Consider the following 24,789-nt stretch of genomic DNA (forward strand, 5'->3'; position numbering starts at 1 on the left):
TGGATAAGACATATCCCTGCCCTGAATAGCTCACTGAGTAAATAGGACAACATACAAATGTCCCACATTTCTCCCTTCCATGCCATGGAGAGATGACAGCCCCTTCCTTTCCTGCATCCCCCACACCCACACCTCTGCTTTGCCCTCACTATGTTCATACTAGTATCTATGTTGGTGAGATAATTAGAGGAATCCAGTCTCATGCTTCAGGTCTTCAGCTGATTTTCTGTTGGGGTCAGGAAGGACAAACCCCCCCCCCCCATTCACAACTTGCTGAATCAATTATGTGGGGTTTTTCCTTCCTTTGAAGCATCTGATCCTAGTCACAGCTGGAGGCAGGACACTGGCCCAGAGGGCCAATGGTCTGAGGCAGTAACAATAAATCCCATGAGACCAGATGTGTATTAGCTATGTGATCCTTGCTGACATGCTCAGGTTAAACTGATCACGAGATTTGGGGTTGGAAAGGAATTTTCCTCCAGGTCAGATTGGCACAGACCTTGGAGTTTTTTTGCCTTCCTCTGGAGCATCGAGTGGGTTCATCTGCTAGGATCACCTGGGCCTATGGCACAAAAACCAGCTTCCTGCCATTGCAGGGGATTCGCCTGTTGGGGCACCTTGGCCCTGCCTGTTTTCTGGCTGCAGCTATGGACACTTCAGTTTCCTAGAGCCTCCTCATTTTGCAGGATAATTGGCCCTGATTTGGGTTTTATACTAATGCACTACAATTTCACTTGGAGTGACAGTAGTGTGAGGTGTTTGTTACATAATCGCCATTTCCGGCTGAGACAGAGATGCTACTACAGGGACTAGAGCCACAGACTCAGCAGCCAGAGATGAAATGGTACCGGCCAGTTCCATGGCTGCCACTGGAAGGGGTTGGTGAATCTAAAGGCCAAAGGGAATCATTTAATAAAGAGATGGAGTTAGTGCAGGCTGCCACTGTGTGGAAATGAGGGACACACAAGCCTTACAGCAGCTCCCAAGGGGCATTGTGAAGGCCTCTGTGTGAATCCCTTCAAGAGATTGCCGTGCTAACAGAGGGGAACATGTCCACTGTACACAAGACCTTGAAATGCTGGCAGGGAAGGAGAAGGGAGAAAACAGGGTCAGAGGGACAGGTCCAGATACAGTGATGACCCAGTGAGGCCAAAGTCCAGCCCAACTCCAGGTCACCCCTGTAAGGGTAAAACAGGGGAAAAGGTGCTGGGTGGGCCAGTCAGTGGGCTATTTACCATAGAACTGCCCAACTCGGAGAGCAAAGGGGCGAGCCAGGCCTGACGCAGGAGCCAATGTCTCAAATGCACAAGGGAAAGCTCTTAAACCACTCCCCACAAAGAACCATCTCCCACTGATGCATGTTAAAGGGAATCAGGTGCCAGGACTCTGGAAAGTGGATGCTGAGAGATCTATGGAGCACAATAGCTGGATCTAGCCAAAAAAAAAATGCTGCCCTTCCCCTAAGGGGATTTCCTGCATGTCCAAGTGCAGGTTCAGGTATTACTCAGCTGGGAAGGAGAAGGTAGGGCTGAGAGCAGAGGGTCTGGAGGGTGACTTCCCATCTGGTGTGATCTGTGGAGATGGTCTGGAGGAACAAACCAAGACGGCCTGTATTGTTAGAGATGGAATAACATTAGTCCCAAGTGGCTTAGCACAGCCTCAGAGCTCCTCAGGACTAAGCAGATGGAACCAGCTGATCCTTATTTGTGACCCTAGCAGTGGATAGCATAGGAAACTAGATTTGGACTCTTGGGGGGAACCCAGCTGTAAGTACCCACCAAAATCTGTGGTTACTTCCTTTGCCCTGTGGTGGTACTGCAACGGGGTGTTCACCTCACACAAGGCAGAGTAGATTGTTAGGACAATTAACCTGACAGGCTGCACCTAGGGGACAGCCAGGGCCTGAAAGACTAATGAAGATGAAGCCCAGCTGGGCAGGGGCAAGCTGAGACTAGAAGAGGGCTGTAGGGAAGCAGTTTACAGTTGTTCTCTGGGAGTAGGGAGGTATGTTTGGGGCTACACCTCTGGCAAGAAGTCAAAGGGGTAAATAGCTTCTAGTTACTCCCTGAGAGGAAGGAGTAAGGAGTGGTAAACCCAGAGAAGGGGGGCCAGAGACTAGAGCAGGGAAGTAGGAAGGAGTCTAGGAAAATAACAACAGTGTCTGGGTGCAAGCAGACCATAGTTGCTAGACACAAGGTCCCTGGAGTAGTGGGTGGGTCTGGGTTCCCCACCAGCTGCTGGAAGAGTGGCACAGGACCTGCCCCTGGACTGGAAGACTGTCTGGAGCAGCATGAGAACAGCTGATCCAGTGATTTTTTTGATACCCTGGAAGGCAAGGACTGTACAGTGGCCTGGCTGAAAGGCTGAGCCATGGAGAGAGAGTTGTGGGAAGTGAGGAGGAGCGCAATGTGAGCAACTGTGGGAAGTGGGGGCATCAGACTGGAATAAAGCTAATCCGCAGACATGGCCACCAGATGTCCCTGTGGTGAGTAGCGAACCCCGTGACAGGTATCTTGGATTGCTCTGTGTTGTCTGAAGAACACCTGCTATTTTACACTCTGCAATGGACCAGAACTGAGCAGCACCTGATCCTGCATTGTGTTCTCTTGATTATAATTAGTCACTGGGATGTCTGTAGAGAAACACCCATTTATGCTGGAGAAGTGCTTACTCACCTAGATCAGCAGAGAGTCTCAGTGAAGCAAAGTGTGGGATATCTAGGCTCATGCACTACAGATGCTGAAAGCATGCTTGGGTGCTGAAAGGGCTGCAGCCAGGCAGGCACCCAGCCAAAAAAATACATTACTGAATTTTTGTGATTCCTAGGTCTGTTTAAAATATTACTATGGTCACATTTTGGAAAACCTTTCAAGCAGGCTAAGGCCTTACATAAGTTTATACAATGCTACAGGCCCTGGGAATGGTTAAAGGAACCTGATATTGCTTTAATAAATGCAACCCCCCTCATCTCTGATGACATTTACAGACCACTCAATATAGACTGCAGGGGGGGAGGGTGTGAAATCACATGGGATGGGAAGGGAAGCCAGACAGCCTTTGTCTCTACAGCTTTAGCCTGCAGTGAAAAGGATAGTGTGAAGTGAACAAAATGCCAGCTCTATAATTTCTTGTGTGGGGAAAAATCCAGCATGATCTTTGGGGACAACAACTCACCTTGGTTTACTGACCACAGAACTTGCAAGGACCCAAATGTCTGACTTGGATATTAAAGGGCCAGACCCTGTAACAAGCTGTCAGTGCATGCTTAAAGCAACCCACCCTTTTGGTGGTGTGTTTAGTAGCTTTGATTCTGCTGGGAGGGGATTGAGTGGGTTTTGCTCATGCATGGTTGAACACCCATATGGAGGAGAGATGTGGACAGGAAAGAGATGCTATTCTCTGGGAAGAGGGCAGGAATAGGCTTTACTACCAAGTAGAATAATACCTTTTAGTATGGGATGAGCTGAGGTCGGCAGATTTGAGCTCCTCCGGCTTTGGGTCACAGTCTTTGTGCTCTTTGGCCCCAAAGGCACAGGTGAACTGTGAAGTGAAAGAGAAAAGAAACTAGCATCATCGCCTTCCTTAGGCAAGGAGGCCTTGTGTATAATAATCAAGGGTGAGAGTCAGGATTCATGGCTTCTAGTCTCAGTTTTGCTGCAGTCTCATTGTGGGACCTTGAGGAAATCACTCAGCCTCTCTTGGTCCCAGTTTCCCCATCTGTAAAACAGAGTAATAACACATTCCTACATCACAAGCAGGTTGTGAGACTCAAGTAATTAGCGCCTGTGAAGTGTTTTAAGATCCTTGGCTAAAGGATGTTAAAGAAGCACAAAGTACTGATAATGTTGTTGTACTAAATAAATCCACTTTGCTCCTACCTTTAACAACAATAGAGCATTTTGCATCCCAAGGTGCATTACAAGTTTAATACGCCTTCGGGGCAATGCAAAGCAGCTAGAGCAGCGTCAAGGATCTGGACCAGCTAACACCGCACTTGGCACTGGCTCAAAAGGAAGAGCAACACTTAGTGCACCATTAACACCACTTTCAGGTGCCCAGAGGTATTGCATGGAGGTTTACTATGCAAGTGCTGACCCAAATGACCTTGTTCCGCTTGTGAGCAGGAGTAAGGTGCTCTGAATAGTACAGTCTGTCCCCACTATGGCTCAGTAAGGTGGCTGTACCTCAAAGATGACATGCTCTTGCAGCTTGACAGATCCCTTCTCTTCAGCATTTTTTCCTTAGTTTTTGGGACTGGATTGTTGAGTGTCATGGTGACAGCTGTGGCTTGCTCTGCCTCTCGCTTAGCCCTCCTCAGCCATTGGTTTTCCTGCAGTTCGAGGATCACCTCCTGCTGTTCTTGAAGCTGTCTCCTCTGCTCCTCAATCAGCTGCTGCTGGAAGGCATGGCGGTGCTCAAAGTGGCCCCTGAAGGCAGGGGCCACTTTTTTCCCAGATGCCCCAAACCAGTGTATGGGACGGACTGACTGATTACTGGATTCAGCGTGATCCTCTGAATTCACAGCAGCATGTTGTAGGGTAACCTGCCAGGCATACTTGGGCTTCTTGCATGAATGAAGACTGGGCATCTGACCAGCACCCCGACAACAGGGTTCCACAGGATTGATGGGCTCCTCCTGAAGAAGGGGAGTTTCAGTCACCTGCAAGGGAAGGATTCTGCACTGACTGAAGTCAAGACCTCTGCTGCCCTTGAAGAGCTAGGAGCATTTTTCTGAATGGAGCAACAGTGAAATCAGTCTGAGAGGCAGGGTAACCTCAGGTGTGTACTCTGGACACAGTTCTCACCATTTGTAGTGCTATCCCAGGGTGGGAGGAGGTACAGGAACTACAAGGTTGGTCTACACCATCCAAGACTCCTGAACTGGCCAAGTCCATCTGGTTTATGGCTGGTATGTACCCCTGGAGGATCGGACAAGATTCTTATGGGGCGGTCCTGTGCCTCAGAACTGTTGTAATGCAGTTGATGACATGGGATGTTAATTCAGTGAGTAGGTCTAAACCCAAATGATGTTAATGCACTCTTACTTGGACTCGGGTGTTCTGATTTAGACATTAAGGCTAAGATTAAAAGAAACGCAGCTGCAACAAGGTGGTCTACAGGAGCAATCTATCTGGCTAATTGAGGAAAATGTGAAGGGACTGATTCACTATGGCACTACTCTAGCTTTACACCACGGAGCTGCACTGAAAGTAAAGTAGTTACACAGTCATAAAACTAGAGCATGGTGATAAACCAGGCCCAAACTCTGAGACTTGTGGCCTTCCCTCTTAGAATTGTATGATTAGTGAATACTTAAATCTCAAATCCACTTCCTAGGCCAAATTCTGCCCTCAATTACAAATATGACACTCCCATTCTAATCGGAGTATCTCAGTGAAGAAACTGTCCCACTGGTGTTGCAAAGATGGAACTGGGAAATTTTGTTTTCGATTATCCCCATGCAACCTCACTGAGCTCAGAAGAGTTACATTGGTATAAGTGAAGGAAAAGTTTGGCCTGATGTGAGTGTATATATTTATTTTTTTAATTATCTATATTATGGTAGCACCTAGAGGCCTCTCTCAAGTATCAGGGCCCTATTATGCTAGGAACAATACACACCTAAGAAAGATGGTCCTGCCCAATAGCTTACAATCCAATTGTGCACACACTTATTCTTTTCTTTTATGTGCATTTCCTGGATGCTTCCTGGGCCAAATTGAGCTCTCTCATTCTTTAAAGTCGAGAGGGTTGCACTTTGTTTAACCAAGGGCAGACTTTAGCATTTTCTTCTATTACCATGGTTTTAGTCAATGTATATGGTTCTTTGGCATATTGAGTCATTTAAAAAAAAAATTTTAATCTCCCTTCAAAAGAGATCAAGAGGATGCATGCCTCAATTGGTAGACACTACACAGTGGGATTATACTTTAAAAAAAAAAAATCCGTCTCTAGTGTTTTCAAAGTCTACCACCTTCCCATCCACCTCTGATCTTTAAAGACTTGTTTCTGGAGTGCCTGAATGACTCCTGGAATGTGCACATGACATAACAGGAAGACGAAGCTGCACTAGTAGAGTGCCCATCCCTGTGTCATAAAGCACCACAGAGGTTAATAGAACTAAGATTAATCACTGTGGGAGAGACTGGGATGAGGAAACATATGGGAAAGAACTTTTACCTCCTCTTGCCTCACAGGTTGATCCTGGGTCACCTTTCTCATCCTGGTCCTGCCAACATCCCATGATCCATCTGTGCCAAGTTTCCCCACTGATGCTGCCTCCAGCAGCTGTGCCATCTTCTTTCTAGTTTCCTTCTGTCTCAACTGTAGCTTTCTCTTTTCAGCCTCGGCTCTGCTCCAGAGCTGCCACTCTATAAAGCAGCACCGTAAAACCTGTCTCCGGTTATGCTCAATAGCCAACTGTTTTTTCCTGGAAAATAAAGCACTCCCATTACCAACAGACATTGGACAGGCCTCCCTCCTAGCCTGCTTAAAATTAATAATACCTCACTCTTATCTAGCACTTTTCATCAGTGGACCTTCAAGTGCTTTACAAAGGAACTTGGTGTCATTATCCACATTTTAAAGATGCGGAAACAGAGACACCAAAACATGAATTGACTTGTCCAAGGACACCCAGCAGGCTAGTGGCAGAGCTGGGACTAAAACCCATGTCTCCTGAGTCCCAGCCCAGTGCTCTAGCCATTAGGCAACACTGTCTCTCCAGGTGTTAGCATTTACCAAATTGGTAGAGCAATCCAGAACAGGTCATGAGATTTCATATTTTTATGAGTTCTGCTTGATATCACTTGATTCTGGAAGTCTTTGAAAACCATCTATTTCTACTAAAGGTGAAAGGATGCCTGTGATGCATACAGAAGGCATGAACTGGGTTCTTTAAATATTTTTCTGCTTGTTTTACAGTCCCCATTCTCATCTTTATGCTATAAAAGAGGAGTGAAAAGGATACACTGTTTCCCTCTTCAGCTGTCTGGAGGTGATGGGTAGCCCCACTTGCAGAATACGCTGCCATATATGGGGAATCCAACCTGCAAGCTCCTTCTTGAAGGCATCAGACCTAACTAATCGCTGAGGTAACTCCAATTGATGACTGGATTCATCAGGGATGAATTTAGCTCACTCTTTCCTCCAGGCCCCAAGCACATGAAGAGCCAATGAGGGAGGTGCCATGAAGGACACCCAAACAAAGAAATTGGTGATTGTTGGAAAGAGATGTTCAAGTCCTGCTCAGATCCAGCTTTGTTTCAGTCTATGCCATGGTGTCTCCAACTACGGGTGACATGTAGATTTTCTAGGAACAAGGCTTTCCACATGCTCCTAAATAGACCGTACCATTTCACAACCCTCCGCTTAGCACTAGACTTTGTTTGAAGGCTGCTCGCTTCTCTGTGAGAAGGAGGCATTCCATAGGCTAAGGGTCACTACCTGTTTTGATCCCTGAGATGAGTCTCCAACTGCTCAGTCTCCTGCTCCAACTTCTGGGCCCATGTATAGTCCCTCCAGGCTCGCAGGGCCTTCAGCTGGCACTTCCAGTCAGCAAGGGCCCTGGCTTTTCCCATTTTAATCCTATGATCCAGAATGAATTTGTACCAAGTGGAGAAATGCTGCTGTAGGCACTGCAGTGAAAAGGTGTATAGAGCCAGTGAGCAAGAACATTTCATCACACAAATGCTGATCCTCACAATCCTTCCCTTGGCCTTTCCTTTTGAACAACCTTATTATCTTCAAACCCCCAGCAAACACTTCCGGAGGGTGGAGAACTAATGTGAGGAGAGCAATGCTTATTATGCAATTCTACTCTGAAAACTGACTGTAAAAATAGTAGCATGGGACTCCAAGTTTGTTTCATGGTGACTCCAGAGCAAAATGTCCTCAGTTTACAAGTAAAAAGGAATAAACCATGAGAGAGAAATATAAATTCTAGAATCAGGATTGTCCCTAAATCTAGAAAGCATGATTCTAGAGAATAGTGTCCTCAATGTAGAACTTTTTCAAATTAAAGAGCAGCTTACAGTTTATGGAGTAAAGACTAAGCACAAACAAGACTATTCCCAGTGCTAAAATTTACAATGTGACCTAGATTTGCCCTCATCTCACTAGGAAGTTATCGTTTTCTCCCAAGGAGTAAAATCATACTGGCTACCTAGGAGTGATTTACCTTGGAAAGAAGAGCAATTTGCTATCTAATCTACCTCTTAATTCTAAACCTGCCACTGGAGATGCTGTTCATTTTGATCCTCCAAGTGGGTCAGCTCATAACAATTCCTCAGCTGTTCCTCTTTCTCATAATGTCCTGTATTAATTGCATCAACATTCTTAGACATGGAAATCCAAACAGAGAATTATGAAGAGGATAAAATGTCAACATGCTAGCTACTTAAGTTAATAATGGATTCATTATTGCTTATCTCTGCTCAGCTGCAGTTTCTGCCCTTGAAAATGTATAGCTCACATTATACCAGTCATAAATCCCCCTGGAGTTTCATTTGGACTCTTCGCTCACTATCTTAAATTGTGGTGTAGTGTTGCTGTGCACATCCACTCCAGCAGCAGTGGCATTTGAGTTATAGACAAAGTGATCCTTTGGGATAGCTGGCTTCTCAATTTGAGTGCTATGGGATTCTTCTGTATTAAATGTGCTACAGCTATATATGATGTAAATGATATTAATTAAAAATATTATGTCAGTCATGCCTCCACACAAGGAACCTTCTTCCTTATAATGAGCTTACTCTATAGGATATTCAATACAAAAGGGTCTTTTCATTTTCAGATGTCTAAAACCTAAATTTTTAGCACAGACTTTGTCTTGCTGTTTGAGATTTTTCCCTTCTATTCTGCAAATTCTGTCTTTGACAATTAGCAGAAACAGCAAGGGAAATGTCTGAGGAAACGTACAGAAGTTCCTGTGCCTGCATCTGTTTCATGAGACAAAGTGTAGTTGGTCTCAGCATGGAAGTCTGTAAGACGGAGTGTTTCCAATCCGCTGTTTTAACCAAGTTGCATCACCTAAAACTGGTAACTTGACATTAAGAAGCGAGGAGACAAGTTTATTATGTGCCATTGCAGGAAACCTGTAACTTCATGGCCATTCAACATTCCTTTCTTGGGCTATTTTTCTGAATTGTGAGGGGTAGGAGAAAGTGCTCAGGGCATATGTCCAACGGTGAACTGCGGCCACTGGGCCGTAGTTACAGCTGGTCAATGTCGGCAAAATGTCCCAGGGCCCACAATCAGATTACGCAGATGGGCCACATGCAGCCCGCAGGTTGCCCACTACTGCTCTGGGGCTTCCCCAAGGGGCCACGGTGCTTCATGGAATCTCCACAGCCCCACACCTTCCTCAGCCTACTCCCACCCTTTCCTATGCCAAGAAATATGAGGAAGTCCTCAAAGGGAAGCCTTATGGCTGGCTCCACAGTGCTTATAGCAGAAGTGGGTCTTTTAGGGCCCCTTTATACCACTCCAGACCTTTTACTTGGTGCTGAAGGGCCGGACTGGGGGTGAGGATCTCATCATGAGTTTTTCAAGGCCCCTCTGTGTGTCTATTTGTTTGATCTGTCACACTGGGCTGCTCTCTGCCCACAACTGCTTGAACAGTGAAGTTTTGCCCACAACTCCCCTTGAAGCCCCACTGGAGAAACTGAGGCACAGACATTAAACGACTTGCCCATGGATACTCAGCAACAGAATAAGGATTAGGATTCAGGAGTCCCTTGCTCCCAGTTCCCTGTTCTAACCACTACACAACAATTCCCCAAGCCATCCTCTACTTTCTCTCTCAATGGATCTTTTATCTTACTCTCCCTACAGAGGACACTCAGGAGGAGGCAGATGGCCTGGCAGCCAGGGCTTTTGACTTCAGTGAGAGTTGCATGAGCACATAGCTGAGGGTAGAATTTGGCTCAGAGTGCTAAATAGAGGAAGAGGATGCTCACTTTCTGGTTTTCACTCTGAGTCCTGCTCAGCAGCTCTTGCAATCTCCTTTTTTTCTCCTCTTTCTCCTGCTCCAGGGGCTTTGGCGTAGTGTGAGACAGGCCCACCGCTGCCAGTTTCTGAGCTTTTTCTAATTCTTGCCTCTTCCTCTCTCTGCAAGTAAGACACACCAAGAACCAAAGGTAGATAGTAATAAAGGGAGTATTGTGGGATGGGTCTCACCCCCCTTCTAACCCAATCCTGTGAAAATGACCTCTGTAGCTTGGACAGATGATAGCTACTGAAGCACAGCTTTTAGAGAAGAGGGGTAGCTTTGGGATTTGGGTGACCAGTGCACATGAGCTACACAAATTCAACAGTCAGGAAGGGGTTACAGAACCCAGCAGTAAGAGGGTATTGGGATGTCAATAAAGCATACATGGAGAACTAGGATCTCATAGATGCCTATGAAGATAAGTGGCTGTCGCAGTGCCCCCTGGGGGCTGCAGCACTGTGGAAGGTCTGAGCCCTATGGAGCTCCTGAATTCAGCAGAAGCAAAGACTCTGCCTCTGCAGAGCTCTGAGCTCCATTGGACAGGCACATTCTTTCCCCTCTCGAAAGAGGGGATGTTTCCAATTTTAAATGCCAGAGTTTTGACGTGGACAAGTTGATGTCAGAATTTGATTCCTTCTTTCAATCTGTCAGCTTCTGTGATGTAACTAGAGACAGTAATGATGCCGCCTCCAGGATTAGTCATTTAAAAATATACATTGAGAGTTCAGGGCCCCAGGAGACAGTTTTCCTTTGAGATGTCTTTTTTTAATATATATATTAAAAAAAATATATATTTATATAAGAGCTCACTGCTGCCAGAAGCTGATGACTGAAGAAATTCCCTATCATTTGGGGTTCGTAAGCCCTGTAGTCCAAACGATTAGATGGAGTTTGAGCTCCACTCTCCCTCCCCACCCCATCTTACATTCTTCGTGCTTCTCCCATGATGTGCTTCTTCTCCGCCATCTCCTTCCGCAGCTTCACCATCTCCCACTGGATCTCCTCTTCTTCCTTCTTGGCCTTCAGAGCCTGCCTTTTGTTCTCCTCCTGCACTCGCTGCTTAGCCTCAGCCAGGGCTAATTTTTTCAGGGTCTTTTCTCGTCTCTGGAGCTCTAGCGCCTTCTGACGCCTTAAACGGTTTTCTTTAACCTGGGAAGGAAGAGCACAGCAATGAGTCAAGGCAGCGGTAGTGGCAAGAGTTATATCATCTGAAGAAAGACTTCTGGGAGCCTCTTTGAATTAAGAGGGTGGGTCTCAATCAGGTTGCCAGTACACAGATGGCCACACTACACAATATCTCATTCTTTCCTTGTACTTGTCCATTGATCTGTCCATTTCCACCTGTTGTCTCTTGTTCTACATTTAGATTGTAAGTTCTGTGGGGCATGGACTGTCTTTTTGTTCAGTGTTTGTACAGTACCTAGCACAGTGGGGTCCTGGTCCCTGGCTGGGGCTTCTGGGTGCGGCGATGATGATGATGATGATAATAACAAGCTATCATCTCTATATTTGGCATTAATTGGATATGATTGTGTTCTTAGGCACACCAGTGGGGGTGGGTGGGATGGGGTATGTGAACCCCACACTAGCTAGGAAGGGAATAACAAGCTGCAATGTCTGCAATGAACCCCACCCTGCTATACTTGTTCTTGAGTCAGGCCTGGAAAAACGAGTTAAAAAGAGGGAAGTGGAATGGCAGCTTCTGTATTGTGTGAGAAGCCTGGCTGTAGCCAGGAGCTGATTTGAGGCTATGATCTGCTAGAGGGTAGGCCTGATGGGGACTATGGTTTAATTTGTTACCAGGTACCCACTGGTGGGCATTAAGGCAAGCTGCTGCAGCTGGGGTCAGCCTGAAAGCAATGGGGCTGTATGCTGAGCCCAGTGGGCTGAAGGTTCTTTTGGTTTGTATTTATGTTGGACTTTGACTTGAGGACTCTGCTACCCTTGAAAGGGTTAAAACTCCCTCAGTGGCTTGGCTATAGGGCTAAGCCACAACCTTAACTGAAGCGTGCTAAGCTCTATTGGGGAAACTGAAGCAGAGCAGCTGCAGCACCGTATCATGTCATAAGAGGGTTACAGGGATGCTACCTCTGTCACGAGGGGTCAGGATTAATGCTACTGAAGTCAGTGGAGTGATACTAGTGTAAAAATGATGTAATCAAAAATCTGAAACAGCATCACTGTCTCCTTTGTTGGTAGTCTTGTCAAAGGAGTCTAATTCTGAACAGATCTAGTGAAAATTAGTTATTGCTTAGGTTCAAGTGATCATGACTTGATTACACTTGTCTGCACGGAATACGATCCCAACCAGTAGAGTGAGTGTGTGTGTGTGTGTGTGTGTGTGTGTGTGTGTATACACACTGTGACGTTATCTGATTCGAGTATGACCATGCAAATTATTGTTGCTACCATTGTTATATAATTGCAACGAATCTTATACAAAGTGTGATGCATGGCCAGAAAGGGTTAAGCAGCTTGCAGGGTAACTGACGCAGGTTCAACCTTTAGGAACATATTTCCTGGGATAGATGTCAGGCTGACAGGCCTATAATTTCTCAGGTCATTCTGTTTACCCTTTTTAAATATTGGCACATTAGCTTTCTTCCAGTTCTCTTAAACTACTCCAGATTTCTAAGATTTAGGCTCTTTCTAAAATCAACATTCATGATCCAGAAAGTTCCTCAAACTTGGATGCAAGTTATCTGGACAAGGTTCAGGTATTTTGGTGAGGAAAGCTTGCCCTGCTACCTGTGGTGTACACTCTTCTGTGGATTTATGAAGACATCAGCACTTTGAGCTATCAGTCTTGTAGCTACCACCAGTGCTATTTTAAGGATATAAGCAGAATGCGGAGGGCCTTTCAGAGCAAGCACAATTTGAAATAGATGTTGGCAGAAGCACAACAGAGAGACCACCGGATCCATAACTGGGACACACAGCCCCAGAGCACAGGAGGTTTAAAACTGTAGGATGGACTCCCTTTGATGCCATATTAAAGGTTGCTATGAGTGAGAATAATTTGTGTTGGGGAATGTTTGTCTTGTGGTCCTATGGCTGAAATACTATTAAATGTTCCATTTAATAATATTCATTTATAATTGGTTTTTGTTTATAACGTTGCGATTCTTAACAATTGTGAGGGTGGTGTTTTTTTGTTTTTTTGTTGGGTGGCTTTTTTTTGTGGTTTCCCCCCCCCTCTCCAAACTTAGCACCTGTTTTTCACTGGGGGCCAGCAACATTGCAAGGTGAAGCATTAAAAATCATCTGGTTCTGACACAGCATCAGAAATGACTGAACCCTTTTTTTTTTTTTTCCAAAATGACTGAACTCAGAGTATGATGGATTCTGTAGCTATCTGTGACTCTCTTGTACTAAGCCTACAGGACAATTGTATACATTCCATATGATTTCTAGGGCCTGGACCCTATATCAGTGCTCCACAGCTCAAATGGAGGGCTGGATTAGAGGTTGGGTGATTTGAAAGCAGCATCCCATATGTAGAACAGAGCCCCAGGCTGTGTGGTCCTCTGTGTGCATTAGCACAAAAGGGCCAGGTAAATGGCAGCACAGAGGGACACCACTTTGCAGCCTGGGTGAAGGATTCCTTCCCCCACCCATTTGCCCAGGTATTCAAGATGAGTACTAACAGAAGGATGAGACCTTAATGCTTAAGAGGTTGGTTACTAAATAGGGAGATGCAATTAGCACTCTGCTTACTCCTGACTTGAGTAGGGAGGCTAGCAAAGAACAGTCACTTGCTGTCCGTTCCTGGAGTGCACGGATCCATGGTGGAGATCAATATTACAGCCCTGAGCTAGCTCAAATACTATCCTCATTCACAGAAATGCCTAAACCTTTTGAGAACTGTCCTAATCTATTTGCGTCAATTATATCATGTGGCAATGAGTTCCACAGGTGAATATATGTTGCATAAAAAGAGTGTTTCCTTATATCAGTTTCAATGTACTGCCTTTTCCTTACCTGCTTGTGTCTTAGCTCCATGGTAAGTCGTGGGTCCCTTGTTTTTTTCTTTTCCTTGATTTCTTCAATCCTGAGGCCTTCTAATATCCCACAATCTACCACTTCATTTTGCAGAAGATTCTGTAGAAAATCCTGAACAGTGGTACTTTCCATTTCTTGTTCCAGATAACCACACAAATCTATAACAAAGAATCCAGATCACCTCACACTAGTTTGTAATTAACGAACTCCAGAGCCTAATGCCATCAAGCATAAAGTGATTAAACAGAGAACTTCCCAGTTTGTGAATGGTAATCCTAATGAAAGAAGCCATATTGATTGCACTCCATTTAGCCTCAAGAATGTAAAGCAGTCTCAAATTCACTGTTTAAATGATGTTGATAATACTTTCCTAATATTTACTACCCTGCATCTGAGGATCTCAAACTGTTTCACAAATCTTACAAGCCTTATAGCCCTTCTGAGTTAAGGAAATATTATCTCCATTTTACATAAGGAGAAAATGAAGCACGAAGATTTTGAGGCTTATTTCTGTAATGTCACACAGCAAATTAATGTCAGAGCTGGGAAAAACCAAGGACTCTACTGACCCTGGTTGTTCCTAAGGAGACTATTACCTTGGTATGTACATGACTCCTGGCTTTCAAGCCTATGTACTAACCACTGTTATCCCCAAACAGTCTTTAAAAATAATAATTTAAGAAATGTTTTGTGGTGTTCTCACCATCAAACCTCTCAGACTTCACAAAGCCAGCAGGGGCCTCTTCAGCAGCATCACTTCCAACATTCTCTTCTTGGTCGCTTTCTAGCTCCAGTCTCAGTTTGGAATTCATCCAATCATTGAGCAGCTCCTGGGCTATGGTGAGAAAAGGATAAAAGGTTTTACTAGGACTGGAAATATTATAGTAAGTGTAAGATGGCAAGACTCTGTTCTCTTGGGATTGTTATGCAACGTGCTATGCAGTTTGTTTAAAATGACTGAAGTGTGATCTGTAAAGGAAAAACTCATTGGGTTGGTGCTTTCCACCTTTCCCATTCTTTATATGTGAATAGGCTTGAAAGGAGGACGAGTTTTTCTCTTTTGTGTTACATGCATTAGAAATTGTCGAGTCTGTTTTTCCTGCAAGACTCTCTTGTTGTCCAGAGAACTATTAAGATCATGGCATCAGATACCAATAAGGTGAAACCTAATTGATTAAGTGGAACTGACTCCTTAAAACATTTGGTTTTTCACTTGGTCCTGATCCTGCAAATGCATACATGTAGCCTCAACAGGACTACACATTGGCATAAAATCAAAACCATATGTAAGTCAGTTTGTAGGAATGAGGCCATGTTTTTTTGCTAATACTTAGTTAACGCAAATGCCTGATAAACAGTTGGAAGAATCTTTTTAATACAAAACCCTACTCCTTTAATTAAGAACTAAGAAAGCTCTCAGTCCAAGTCTCTCTGGTACTGCACCTAAGTCATACAATAAAAATGGAGGATATAACTTATATATAAAAAAAAAAACCCCGCCACCAAAAATTTCCCTTCCGGGCTTCTTTAAACATTCTAAGAGTTAAAAAAAAAAAAAAAAAAAAAAAAAAAAAAAAAAAACGAACCTGAGGAGGCTTTTTAATCCCTTTCAAGTCCTTTTATCCCAACTCTCAGTCTATAATTAGTCCAATTTAATAACAACAAGAATGAAGTTTATTCAATAAGAAAAACAGAAGTTGGTTTGTCTTGTTGAGGCTGTCATTCTTAACAAGAGAGTGCAGACTCCTCATATTTGGAGTAAAGGAGCTTTAAGGCTTTTCTTATCAGTATGTTTCTTAACATGGTGGGGTGGCTGCAAATAATCAATATCCTTATGTATTATAATTGTGGGGCATAGATAAAAGGCTTGCAGGCAGTTCTGGACACTGATGCAAAGGCAGGGGAAGAAAAAAAGGAGGCATCTTCCATATTTCAGACCCTTGCAGAGAGTTAGCTCCATCTGTGAGAGACATTTGACATTATATACAGAAATCTGAGTGTAGACCGATTTATTCATCTGTGCTGTTAATAGTGCCTCATATTATTACAAGTGAAAGAACTGACTTTGAACTTATTAGAATGAGAACTCTGAGACCTTGTCTTTCTATTTGGTCTAGCACATTTTTAGGTGCTGCAAAATAATATGTATAAACATCCAATTTGCTTCCAACTTTTTTTTTTTCTCTGTCAGTTTAGCTTTTGCATTTCCTTTGCTTTGGACAACATAAATAACTGAAGTCAATTTCCCTTTTGCTTATAGACATTTAAGTTTCAGATTTGTAGTTCTGCAGGATTTGGGATGCAACATTACACAGGGAACATTTATTAATTTGGAGAGAGCGGAAGCTTCCATGGGAATGAAAAGGATCAAATAAAATTAGCCTTGGTCTACACTAGGAGTTGAGGTCGAATTTAGCAGCGTTAAATCGATTTAACCCTGCACCCGTCCAGACAATGAAGCTTTTTTTTTTTTTTTTTTTTTTTTTTTTACTTTAAGGGCTCTTAAAATCAATTTCCTTACTCCACCCCTGACAAGGGGATTAGCGCTGAAATCGGCCTTGCTGGGTTGAATTTGTGGTACTGTGGACAGAATTTGACGGTATTGGCCTCCAGGAGCTATCCCAGAGTGCTCCATTGTGACCGCTCTGGACAGCACTCTCAACTCAGATGCACTGGCCAGGTAGACAGGAAAAGGCCTGCGAACTTTTGAATTTCAATTTCCTGTTTGGCCAGTGTGGCAAGCTGCAGGTGACCATGCAGAGCTCATCAGCAGAGGTGACCATGATGGAGTCCCAGAATTGCAAAAGAGCTCCAGCATGGACCGAACGAGAGGTACGGGATCTAATCGCTGTATGGGGAGAGGAATCCATGCTATCAGAACTATGTTCCAGTTTTTGAAATGCCAAAACATTTGAAAATCTCCCAGGGCATGAAGGACAGAGGCCATAACAGGGACACGAAGCAGTGCTGCGTGAAACTTAAGGAGCTGAGGCAATCCTACCAGAGAGGCAAACGGCCGCTCTGGGTCAGAGCCCCAAACACGCTTCTATGATGAGCTGTATGCCATTTTAGGGGGTTCAGCCACCACTACCCCAGCCGTGGTGTTTGACTCCTTCAATGGAGATGGAAGCAACACGGAAGCCGGTTTTGGGGGGGAGGAGGATGATGAGGTTGTAGATAACTCACAGCAAGCAAGCAGAGAAACCGGTTTTCCCAACAGCCAGGAACTGTTTCTCACCCTGGACCTGGAGCCAGTACCTCCGAACCCACCCAAGGCTGCCTCCCGGACCCACCAGGCAGAGAAGGGACCTCTGGTGTGTGTACCTTTTTAAAATACTATACATGGTTTAAAAGCCAGCATGTTTAATGATTGATTTTGCCCTGGCATTCGCAGCTCTCCTGGATGTACTCCCAAAGCCTTTGCAAAAGGTTTCTGAGGAGGGCGGTTTTATTCCATCCACCATGGTAGGACACTTCAGGCCAGTAGCACGTACTCAGGAATCATTGTAGAACAAAGCATTGCAGTGTATGTTTGCTGGCATTCAAACAACATCTGTTCTTTATCTCTCTGTGCTCTCCTCAGGAGCATGATATCTATCATTCATGGTCACCTGGTTGAAATAGGTGCTTTTCTTAACGGGACATTGAGGTGCCTATTCCTGCTGGGCTGTTTGCCTGTAGCTGAACAGAAATGTTCCCTGCTGTTAGCCACAGGGGGGGGAGAGGGGAGGGATGAGGGGCTAGCCACGCGTTGGGGGGAGGCAAAATGCGACCTTGGAACGAAAGCGCATGTGCTATGTATGTAATGTTAACAGCAAGGTTTACTGTGAAAGAGTGTACCCATTGTTCTATAAAACGGGTCTTTTTAAATATCACTGTCCCCCCTTTTTTTTTCTCCACCAGCTGCATGTGTTTCAAGGATCACAGGATCTTCTCCTTCTCACAGATTAATGAAGATTAGAAGGTGAAAAAAACACTCGCGCTGAAATGTTCTCTGAGCTCATGCTGTCCTCCCACAGTGACAGAGCCCAGACGAATGCATGGAGGCAGACAATGTCAGAGTGCAGGAAAGCACAAAATGACGGGGAGGAGAGGTGGCGGGCTGAAGCTGAAATGTGGCGGCAGCATGATGAGAGGAGGCAGGATTCAATGCTGAGGCTGAGGGAGGGTCAAACTAATATGCTCCAGTGTACAGTTGAGCTGCAGGAAAGGCAGCAGGAGCACAGATCACCACTACACTCCCTGTGTAACCAACTGCCCTCCTCCCCAAGTTCCATAGCCCCCTCACCCAGATGCCCAAGAACGCGGTGGGGTGGCCTCTGGCCACCCAGCCACTCCACCCCAGAGGATTGCCCAAGCAACAGAAGGCTGGCATTCAATAAGTTTTTAAACTTTTAAAGTGCTGTGTGGCCTTGTCCTTCTCTCCTCCACTACCCCTCCTAGTTCTTCTCTCCTCCACCACCTGTCCTGGGCTACCTTGGAAGCTGTCCCCCTATTTGTGTAATGAATTAATAAAGAATGCATGAATGTGAAGCAACAATGACTTTATTGCCTCTGCAAGTGGTGGTCTAAGAGAGGAAGGAAGGGGGGTTAGCTTACAGGGAAGTAGAGTGAACCAAGGGGTGAGGGATTTCATCAAGGAGAAACAAACAGAACTTTCACACCATAGCCTGGCCAGTCATGAAACTGGTTTTCAAAGCTTCTCTGATGCACACCGTGCCCTCCTGTGCTCTTCTAACCCCCCAGTGTCTGGCTGCGCATAATCAGCGGCCAGGTGATTTGCCTCAACTTCCCACCCCGCCATAAACGTCTTCCCCCTTACTCTCTCAGATATTGTGGAGCGCACAGCAAGCAGTAATAATGGTGGGAATATTGGTTTTGCTGAGATCTAACCGAGTCAGTAAACTATGCCAGTGCATTTTTAAACGTCCAAATGCACATTCTACCCCCATTCTGCACTTGCTCAGCCTGTAGTTGAACAGCTCCTGACTGCTGTCCAAGCTGCCTGTGTATGGCTTCATGAGCCATAGCATTAAGGGGTAGGCTGGGTCCCCAAGGATACCTATAGGCATTTCAACATCCCCAACGGTTATTTTCTGGTCTGGGAGCAAAGTCCCTTCCCACAGCTTTTAAAACAGACCAGAGTTCCTGAAGATGCGAGCCATCTTTCCCGGCCATCCTACATTGATGTTGGTGAAACATCCCTTGTGATCCACCAGTGCGTGCAGCACTATTGAAAAGTACCCCTTGCCGTTTATGTACTCGCTGGCTTGGTGCTCCGGTGCCAAGAGAGGGATATGGGTTCCGACTATGGCCCCCCCACAGTTAGGGAATCCCCTTGCAGCAAAGCCATCCACTATGACCTGCACATTTCCCAGGGTCACTACCCTTGTTATCAGCAGATCTTTGATTGCTTTGGCTACTTGCATCACAGCAGCCCCCACAGTAGATTTGTCCACTCCAAATTGATTCCCGACTGACTGATCGCTGTCTGGCATTGCAAGCTTCCCCAGGGTTATTGCCACTCACTTCTCAACTGTGAGGGCTGCTCTCATCTTGGTATTCTTGCGCCTCAGGGCAGGGGAAAGCAAGTCACAAAGTTCCATGAAAGTGCCCTTACGCATGCGAAATTTTCGCAGCCACTGGGAATCGTCCCAGACATGCAACACTATGCGGTCCCACAAGTCTGTGATTGTTTACCGAGCCCAGAATCGGCATTCCACCGCATGAACCTGCCCCATTAGCACCATGATGCCCACATTGGCAGGGCCCGTGCTTTGAGAAAAGTCTGTGTCCATGTCCTCAGCGCTGATGTCACCTACTCACCCGGTTTCACTTTGCCAGGTTCTGGTGCTGCATATACTGCTGGATAATGCGTGTGGTGTTTAATGTACTCTTAATTGCCAAAGTGATCTGAGCAGGCTCCATGCTTGCCGTAGTATGGCGTCTGCACAGAAAAAAGGCGCAGAACGACCGTCTGCCGTTGCTCTGACGGAGGGAGGGGCGACTGACGACATGGCTTACAGAGAATTAAAATCAACAATGAGGGTGGCTTTGCAAGAAACAGAATGGCCCCCTCAAGGATAGAACTCAAAACTGGATTTAGCAGGCCCTTGATTTCATGGAGGGAGGGAGGAGAAAATGAATACAAAACAAATCTGGTCTATTTCTTGTTTTGATCCACTTCATCTATCTTTACACATCTTGCTGGCAGCAGACTATGCAGTATGATTGCTGGCCATCGTCATCTCCTGGGTGTTTGGCAGAAGACGGTGCACTATGACTGCTGGCCATTGTCTTCTGCTGGCTGCAGATTAAAAGACAGTGCACTGCCGGTAGGACTGAATCGCCATGAAACAAAACTTAAAAGGGAAATGACTTGGCTGAATCACTCCCATGTTTGCCTAGGCGCCCCTGACCTCATCGAGGTCGGTTAAAAGAGCACCCAGGACTACGTCGACGATGGCTACCAGTCATACTGCACTGTCTGCTGCCAAACGTCAATAAACTGCTGCTGTGTAGCAATGCAGTACCACGTCCGCCAGCACCCAGGAGACATACGGTGACGGTTAGCTGAGCGGGCTCCATGCTTGCCGTGGTATGGCGTCTGCACCGGTAACTCAAGAAAAAAGGCGCAAAACAATTGTCTACCCTTGCTTTCACGGAAACAGGGAGGGAAGGGGGGGCCTGACAATATGTACCCCGAACCACACGTGACAATGTTTTAACCCCATCAGGCACTGGGATTTCTACCCAGAATTCAAATGGGTGGCGGAAACTGTGGGATAGCTACCCATAGTGCAACACTCCGGAAGTCGATGGTTGCCTCGGTACTGTGGACACACTCTGATGACTACATGCACTTAGAGCATTTGTGTAAAGACACACACACTCGACTGTATAAAAACGGTTTCTACAAAATCGACTTCTATAAATTTGACCTAATTTCGTAGTGAAGACATACCCTTATTCATAGATTTTTAAGAGACCATTTAGGTCATCTAGTCCCACATCCTGTATAACACACAATTTCAGCCCATTACTCCAGTTGGATTTCACGGGGTCCCTTTAAGCAGCTCTGGGCTGATGCTATTCAAACTCACCTTCTGCGTAAGCCTCATCATGATCCTGCAGCTGCTCTACTGTTTCCAGATCCACCACAGGACCACGTGGCCTTTGAGGATAAGCTGACTTCTTAAGGGAAAAAGCTTCAGAAACAGCAAACTCGGAGGCTTGTTCCACTCGCTTTAAAATAAATAAGGGGAAAAAAAAACATTTCTTATAACTTGCACATACTCAGTGTCAAACACTACAGATTCCAAGTCCTGATCCTGTAAGATACTCTGGAGGAGTGGACCCCTGCATGTGTGCAGAGCACCATTGACTATAGAGGGAGCTGCATGAAATAAGGTTCATCCATGTATATAGGACTGAGGCCCTAAGCATTACTACATGGGCATGATGCTATTGATAAGGCTGAGATAGTGCTTATGTAATCAGATTCTGTCCTTAGGTGTTTATAACTTTCCAAAAATGTTACCCCATAGGGTGGAAATTTCTGAGGTTTGTTTTCAGTCCAGAGGCTGTGGTGGATTTGTTTGGGACAGAGGATAGATAGATCTTGGCACATCGCATTTGGTTGTTTTTAAGATAAATAATGGGGGGAAAAAAAAACAGATTAAATAAAATCTTCTGATCCTTCGTTGCGTATGCTCAGATCACTGAAAATGAATAGTTAGTCTTGAATCAGTATAGCACCTTTCACTCTGAAAAAGGACAAAGGGCTTTACAGATTGTATCTAAGGAACATTTCACTCTCTGTGGTTTGAGCTGGCCAGAGGCCCCCACCGATCCCCAGGCTGCAAGCTTCTCTGTGTTAGAGGAGCTCAAACTGTAGCAGAAAATGTTGGCTTTTGTTTTTTAAAATAATGCATTTCTAGACCTTGTGTAGATAGCATTGAAAACATAAATCAATCAATAGGATTGAGGAAACAAGTACAGTGGAGTTTAACTCCTATAGCAGAAGGTCCTAAACACTCTCACACATGCTTTTTATAACAAAGCACGTCCTAAACAATCATGAAATCCCTCCCCCAAATTCTCAGGCTGACTCTGAGCATAGCAGTGTGCTAACAGGGGACAGAGATGTGTTATAAGTGGGGCTGGCACACATAGATCCGTGTTTCATAAGCCCATGCCAAAATGTTAAGGGGAGCTCTTATCCTGCAAGTGCTGTCACCAGGAATGTGGCAGCTGTTTGGCAATTCACAGCACTACTTCACAAGAGGGCAGGATAGGATGTACAGAATACTGTAAGCAGGTCTAATTGCTGGGAAAATGCAGGAAGGCAGACTGTAATTACCAAACTGGAATTTGGCCGGGATACTCGAGTTTAACACCCAGTCTTGCAAACGGTTTCACCAGATTTTTTAACAATCAGTAGCAGTCTGGACCTCAAATTTACATTTCACACAAAAGAAGGCACCACCAGTAGCACAGAGACCTTGTGAATCTTGCCAGGGCCTGGCATAGTATGGGCTCTAAATGAACAGTACCATCTACTGAATCATCAACACCACATCCTGTAGTTAGCTAATTTTTTCTGGCTGCATCCTATCCAAGTACTCACAGGATCATAACAAAAGGGAATATGGACTGCCACAAAAATTTGCTCTCTTTTGAATCTTCACATTTCTCATGGACTTATTACCTTTTACATGTCTGAAGATACTTGATTTGTATGTAATTAAGTTAGAAGCATTGGTATGTTAATGATTACCAGCCGTGATGGTGGACGGCATGTTGTAGACATAAGGAAATCAGACAGCCATCAATTTACTCCCTAGAATCCATCAAGCAATTATCAGATGGTACAAATTTTTGTCACAGTCAACCTGAACTGGATGCAAACATAAGACTGAAAGGCTTTCTGTCCCATTTCCATCCCACTGAGCCTGCATGTTTCCTGACTCAATTACTTTTCTGTTTCACAAATTCATTTGCAAATGACCTTACCTTGATCCAGTGCTCCACATTATCAGAGTCAAAATTTGGCTGGAAATAAGATACAAAATGTTAATTTAAATTTTTTTTTTGCTTACTTTTAACTCTCATTTTAATGTTGTCATGCCTAGAGCCAGTCCTTGAGTACAATGAAAAAGCCTGTGCTCTTTCTCCAGAAATATTACTCCCATCCTCAAACAACTCCCCATGTTTCTCATTCATTGCTGAATCAAATGGTCTTGTGGTTAAAGCACTGGATAAGGACTCGAGATCTGGATTCAATTCCAGGCTCTGCCACAGATTTCCTATGTGACCTTGAGCAAGTCACCTAGCTCCTGATCCTGAAAGACTTATCTTTATGTGTGTGAGTAATCCAATTGACTTCAGTAGCACTACTCTCATGCTTAAAATTAAGTATATTTGTAAATCTTTGCGGGGTTGGAAACTAAATAACTCTTTGGCCTCAGTTTCCCATCTGTAAAATGGAGACATTTCTTTTTATCCCACCCTTTGTCTGTATCGTCTATTTACACTGTTAACTGTTTGCGGTGGGAACTGTGCAACATCTAAGACAACGGGGCTTTGATCTTGGTTGGAAAGGGCCTCCATAATTCAAATAACAGTAATAATACTGCCCATTAAAAATTGCCGTTCTTGTATTTTAAAATCCATGTCATTGATTTGGGGCTGACAGTGTTGCCAACTCCTGTGATGTTATCACACACCCTCATTATATTTCATAAAAAGAAAAGGAGTACTTGTGGCACCTTAGAGACTAACAAATTTATTAGAGCATAAGCTTTCGTGAGCTACAGCTCACTTCATCGGATGCATTCAGTGGAAAATACAGTGGGATGCATGCATCCACTGAATGCATCTGATGAAGTGAGCTGTGGCTCACGAAAGCTTATGCTCAAATAAATTTGTTAGTCTCTAAGGTGCCACAAGTCCTCCTTTTCTTTTTGCGCATACAGACTAACACGGCTGCTACTCTGAAACCTGTCATTATATTTCATGTTTTTCTTAAAGCCCCAGCTCTTGGAGTCAAGTGATTATCCAGGAATCTCTGCTCTCATTTCAAAAAAAGAAAGGGGGGGGGGGAGAGGATTCCCATCCTAATGGTGGCCAAGAAAAGCTTGAAAACATGACCGCAGTGAACCCAAACACTCATAAACCAGAAGGCAATGAAAAATAAACTGACATTTGTTACTGTTAAAATAAATCTCAGTATTTTATGCCAGTCTCGTGGTTTCTGAAGGCCTGGGCTTGGCCACATGCCCTAGCTGGGTAAAGCTGAGCCCAGGGAGCACCTGCCAGGTTTGGCCTCCACTGACCCTGACCCTGGGGCGTGACCCGCCACGGGAAGGCCGGGGGCAGAGCGGGTGCAGTGATCCCAAGGGGTCCCGGGTGGCAGGGGTAGGAGCCCCCTGATTGGCCAGCGGTGCCCGGGGCGCCCCGCATGGGGCTGACGTTGACCCCGAGGAGCCCCCTGATTGGGCGCTGGTGACCTGGGGCGCCCCATGGATTTGCTGGTGAGCCCCTGGGCAGCGCCGAGCCCGGGCCGGCTCCGGGACTGGGCGCTGGGGACGGGGGGACACCGCCCCCTCCGTTACCTTGGGCCTGGCCGCGGTGGTGAGGCGCTGCCAGCGATAGAGCTGGGACTTGGGCGCTGGGAAGGCCATTGCCAAGGCTCGGACAGACGCAGCATCCCCACCCCCACCCCGCCTCAGACACACGGCGGGAGAGGAGCCTTGTGGCAAACGGAGTTCCCCATTGGACGAGGCGCACGGAAA

General features: G+C 45.4%; 1 protein-coding gene across 4 annotated transcripts in view; it reads right to left on the minus strand.

Moving 5' to 3' along the window:
- CCDC191 (coiled-coil domain containing 191) overlaps nucleotides 1-24,741 on the minus strand; it is a 37,248-nt gene extending 12,507 nt beyond the window's left edge. Inside the window, exons 1-12 of one of the 4 annotated variants that reach the window (XM_043511997.1) lie at nucleotides 24,610-24,741; nucleotides 23,009-23,047; nucleotides 21,097-21,238; nucleotides 14,697-14,828; nucleotides 13,973-14,151; nucleotides 10,917-11,140; nucleotides 9,960-10,110; nucleotides 7,447-7,637; nucleotides 6,181-6,430; nucleotides 4,806-4,919; nucleotides 4,185-4,660; nucleotides 3,470-3,540 (exon numbers count right to left, since the gene is read on the minus strand). In XM_043511997.1, the coding sequence (XP_043367932.1) occupies nucleotides 3,470-3,540; nucleotides 4,185-4,660; nucleotides 4,806-4,919; nucleotides 6,181-6,430; nucleotides 7,447-7,637; nucleotides 9,960-10,110; nucleotides 10,917-11,140; nucleotides 13,973-14,151; nucleotides 14,697-14,828; nucleotides 21,097-21,238; nucleotides 23,009-23,047; nucleotides 24,610-24,678 (2,038 nt within the window). In that variant the 5' untranslated portion in view covers nucleotides 24,679-24,741. Of the gene's footprint in view, nucleotides 1-3,445; nucleotides 3,541-4,184; nucleotides 4,661-4,805; nucleotides 4,920-6,180; nucleotides 6,431-7,446; nucleotides 7,638-9,959; nucleotides 10,111-10,916; nucleotides 11,141-13,972; nucleotides 14,152-14,696; nucleotides 14,829-17,487; nucleotides 17,533-21,096; nucleotides 21,239-23,008; nucleotides 23,048-24,609 lie in introns of those variants that run through there. The other 3 variants (XM_043511995.1, XM_038385145.2, XM_043512007.1) reach the window with 3 other exon arrangements.
- Nucleotides 24,742-24,789: the final 48 nt, after the last annotated feature.

The sequence above is a fragment of the Dermochelys coriacea genome, chromosome 1, assembly GCF_009764565.3.
Source record: "Dermochelys coriacea isolate rDerCor1 chromosome 1, rDerCor1.pri.v4, whole genome shotgun sequence".
Lineage (NCBI taxonomy): Eukaryota > Metazoa > Chordata > Testudines > Dermochelyidae > Dermochelys > Dermochelys coriacea.